Genomic DNA, 3,415 nt, shown 5'->3' with positions numbered 1-3,415 from the left:
AATGAGTGTGTCTGTAGGCAGAGTGAGTAGATGCTGTTGTGTTTTGGTGGTATAGTTTCTTTTAATTTTTACTTGGTGACTGTTAGGAAATGCAACAACCACAGACTTGATAGAATTAACATTTTCAGTAAGTATTCACCTTATTGTTTAACATGCATTAAACCTCCTGATTTCACATAAAGAAAACCAATGAAAGGGATGTGTAAATTGGATAACATTTTTTTAAAAGAAAAATATTTTACACGGAGAAAAATCTCTGCTAGTTAACACAGTGGAAGCTTTAAAAATTTTCATTAACCTGCATCAAAATCATATAGGTTTGAAATAGTCATGTAAATAAACTGAAAGATTGACTAATATTAGTGTGGTTTGTTTTTCAGGCTTTAGAAAGGATGCGTCCTTACCTGTGTGATAAAATCATAGCTGAGAGACACTTTGATTACCTACGTTCAAAGAAAATACTCACTAGAGAGGACACAGAAGAAATTTCTTCTCGATCTTCCAGTAGGAAAAAAACGGGGAAGTTATTGGACTACTTAGCAGAAAACCCAAAGGGACTGGATACTTTGGTTGAATCTATCAGACGAGAAAGAACACAAAACTTCCTGTTACAAAAGATAACTGATGTAGTCTTGAAAGTGAAAAATGAAAAACTTGAAGCCCTGAAAGGTGAGAATTTTATAATAATGTTTTCTAAGACATAGGTTTTATTTTGATGATCTGCAAAATTAAACACCAACACTTCTTTAAATCATGTTTCTTAGTACAGATTGGGGTTTTGGTTTGGTTTTTTTTTCTTCCTCTAGTTTTTGGGACAACATTCTTGGAAATATCACCAGTTTGGGTGTACAGTCCTGGTGCATGTAACCTGGCTTTGCCTTTTTGCTGTCTGAACACATCCTAAGTAACAGATTGCAAAAAAACCCTCTCATGTGTTGTTACGGGGGATGAGTCTGTCTCAGTTCAGTTTTGCTTTCTGTGAGGTTCTGATTCAGAACTCGGAATAGGTGGTTATCTTCCATCTTGTGTTTCTCTTGAAGCTATTTACTGCAGTGGCAGGATGCTCTGGTTTTGTTGATCGTTGCACCTCAGCAGAAAACAAGCCAGCAAATGCAACCTGAGGGGAGTTCTCCTGTATGCCTTCAATGCCAAAATGTAGAATGAGACACTGTAAATGTGTGTATGTGTTGCATTAGACAGGTAGAAGAGGGGTTTTTTGACACAGAAAGCTTCAAGTGACTATATGTAGTCATATTTTAAGGCAGATAAAGTATAAGCCTTCTAAACCAAAAACCTTATTTCCTCTTCCACACCCCTCAAAAGAGAAACAAAAAAGGAAGAAAGTATATTTTTAACTCTGTAGATTAAAGGTCTGAATTTTTCTCAAGCTTTAGCCTTCAAAGCAGTCCACTTTGGACTAGAACCACATAGCTGAAGCTTTTAAAAGTGTGAAAAACACAGGGAGAAAAATCTATCAAGATACAGCTCAAAAGGCTAAACTGACTTCCAAAAATAAAGCTTAAATTATGGCGCCTCTTTGCCAAATAGTAGCTGGTAGAGAGGTATTGAGAAGTTGTTCACATCGGCATAGATAACCTGCGTGTATGTTGTAATTTGTGGTGAATATTGGGATGTCACCGGTGAGATGAAGAGGTGAGTCAGTTTTCGGCGTGCAGCGTACCGTAATTAAATCCAGTGTCTGGTTTTTGTCTTAGGTCTGAGCTGCAGCACCTGTATGACCTCGCTGTGTGGAGGAACGAATAACCTCTCTAGATCCTATTCTGACGAATCTAATTTTTTTGATAAAACAAAAGACAAAGAATCTACCCAGCTACATCATCCGGAAGAAGATTACAGCACTGCCGCCTTTGTGTCTGCCGTCTCCCTTCGCTCAATGAATTTGCCAGTCGCAGAGATGGGAAGTGCGGAGTGTGCTGTTTTCTCAGCCGCCCTCCCAGGGCCTGGAGACCCCGGTGCACCCCCCCTCCCCGCGGAGCTCCAGTCAGAGCAGCAAGAGCCATGCACTAGTTCAAGTGACAATTGCTTTTTGCCTTTAAGATCACGTTCTCTTCAGCCACAGTGAACATAGTGACTTTCGTCTCTTCACCCAAATGCTACAGAAACTTGTATGATGTCTCAGAACAGTGAAAAAATGTTCTCAAACTGTTAACTGGAAAAATCAGAGGAAACAATCTATGCTATTTACTGTTTTGGGGTTTTTTTGAGGAGGTAGTTTGTGGTGGGGGTTTTAGTTGTTGTTTGGTTGGAGGTTTTTTAATGTAATTGGGTGATGCTGGAGCTGCTTGGGTTTATGTTCTTTAAGGAGCTTTTTTTCAGAAGATCATGGTGTTACACCAGCAAAAGTTTGCATTTTTAAACCAATATATTTAAGTTTTCACATTTCGTTGCAGATATTTGAGCTGCATCTTTATGTTACAGAATAAATGGGCTTTTTTTCTTCTTGCAAAAACAAACAAATCTCTTTTTCTTAATGTTTCTGTGACGGATGAATTGGGAAACATGGTTGGGAAAAGTACTGAAAAATATAAACTAAAAAGCTTAAGCTCACTTACCAAAAAGCTTAAACTCGTTTAGCAAATTAAGTGTTTCTCTGTAGGATAAATTCTGCCCTCTGTGCCTGTGTGTGCAGCTCCATTTGCAAAAATAACCCCACAAACAACAAAAAACGCCCCACACCAAACACAACCAGCAGCAAGAAAATTCTGGCCAACCTTGTAGCTGTGCTTATTTGCAAGAAGTCTCATAGTTGTCTGAACTTCGTGGTCTGTCCTACCAGTAAATCAAAGGCACTCAGAATTGCAGCGATGCGAGTTCGCAAGTATACTTCCACAAGTCTTGGCACATTATTCTTGGATATTAGTTAGAGATTTCTGATTTGAGATGCACTTTAAATATAAATTCTCATTAGTACTGGTAAAGGAATGTAAACTGCTGTAACAGCATCACGTGGGCTGTAAGTAAATGTTATTGTATAATGCTATTAAGAAGCAAAACTTGCATGTTTTGTCCCAGTAGGTAGGTAGAGGAGGAGTCCTGTAGCAAGGAAGTATCCATGCCTGAAGGACCCTTGGAAATGTTTCACTTCAGACACCTACTCTTCAGAGCAGATACAGGTTTACATTTCAAATTGTTTAGAGTCAAATGCGTTGGAAGTGACTTCAACATGGAAAGGTTCTCATTTTTTGACGTGATGTGCTGTAGTCCTCTCACACTCTGCTCTTGAGCTGTAATCTGCTTTTTCTGAAGTTGGCCTACAGCCGCTTTAAAATTACTCTGCAAAGACGAGCTCTGACTTGGAACTGCATGCAGTTGTGTTCTGCAGTACTACGCTTCAAAGGGATGGCATGTTTTAAGTGTATCACAGGGTAGGTTTGTATTTTAAGGCTTTAAATTA

The 3,415-nt window shown here is 38.9% G+C and overlaps 1 protein-coding gene across 1 annotated transcript; it reads left to right on the top strand.

The window, feature by feature from the left end:
- The first annotated feature begins 384 nt into the window (after positions 1–384).
- On the top strand, positions 385–2,210 carry BCL10 (B-cell CLL/lymphoma 10). The gene is made up of 2 exons (XM_010149546.1): positions 385–669; positions 1,716–2,210. Exons 1-2 carry the CDS (start codon positions 393–395, stop codon positions 2,081–2,083), a joined length of 645 nt encoding a protein of 214 aa, XP_010147848.1. The 5' UTR covers positions 385–392; the 3' UTR covers positions 2,084–2,210.
- Positions 2,211–3,415: the final 1,205 nt, after the last annotated feature.

Source organism: Eurypyga helias, unplaced genomic scaffold (assembly GCF_000690775.1).
Source record: "Eurypyga helias isolate BGI_N326 unplaced genomic scaffold, ASM69077v1 scaffold40543, whole genome shotgun sequence".
Lineage (NCBI taxonomy): Eukaryota > Metazoa > Chordata > Aves > Eurypygiformes > Eurypygidae > Eurypyga > Eurypyga helias.
The sequence above is the reverse complement of the archived record's forward strand: the minus strand, read 5'-3'. Positions and strand labels throughout refer to the sequence as shown.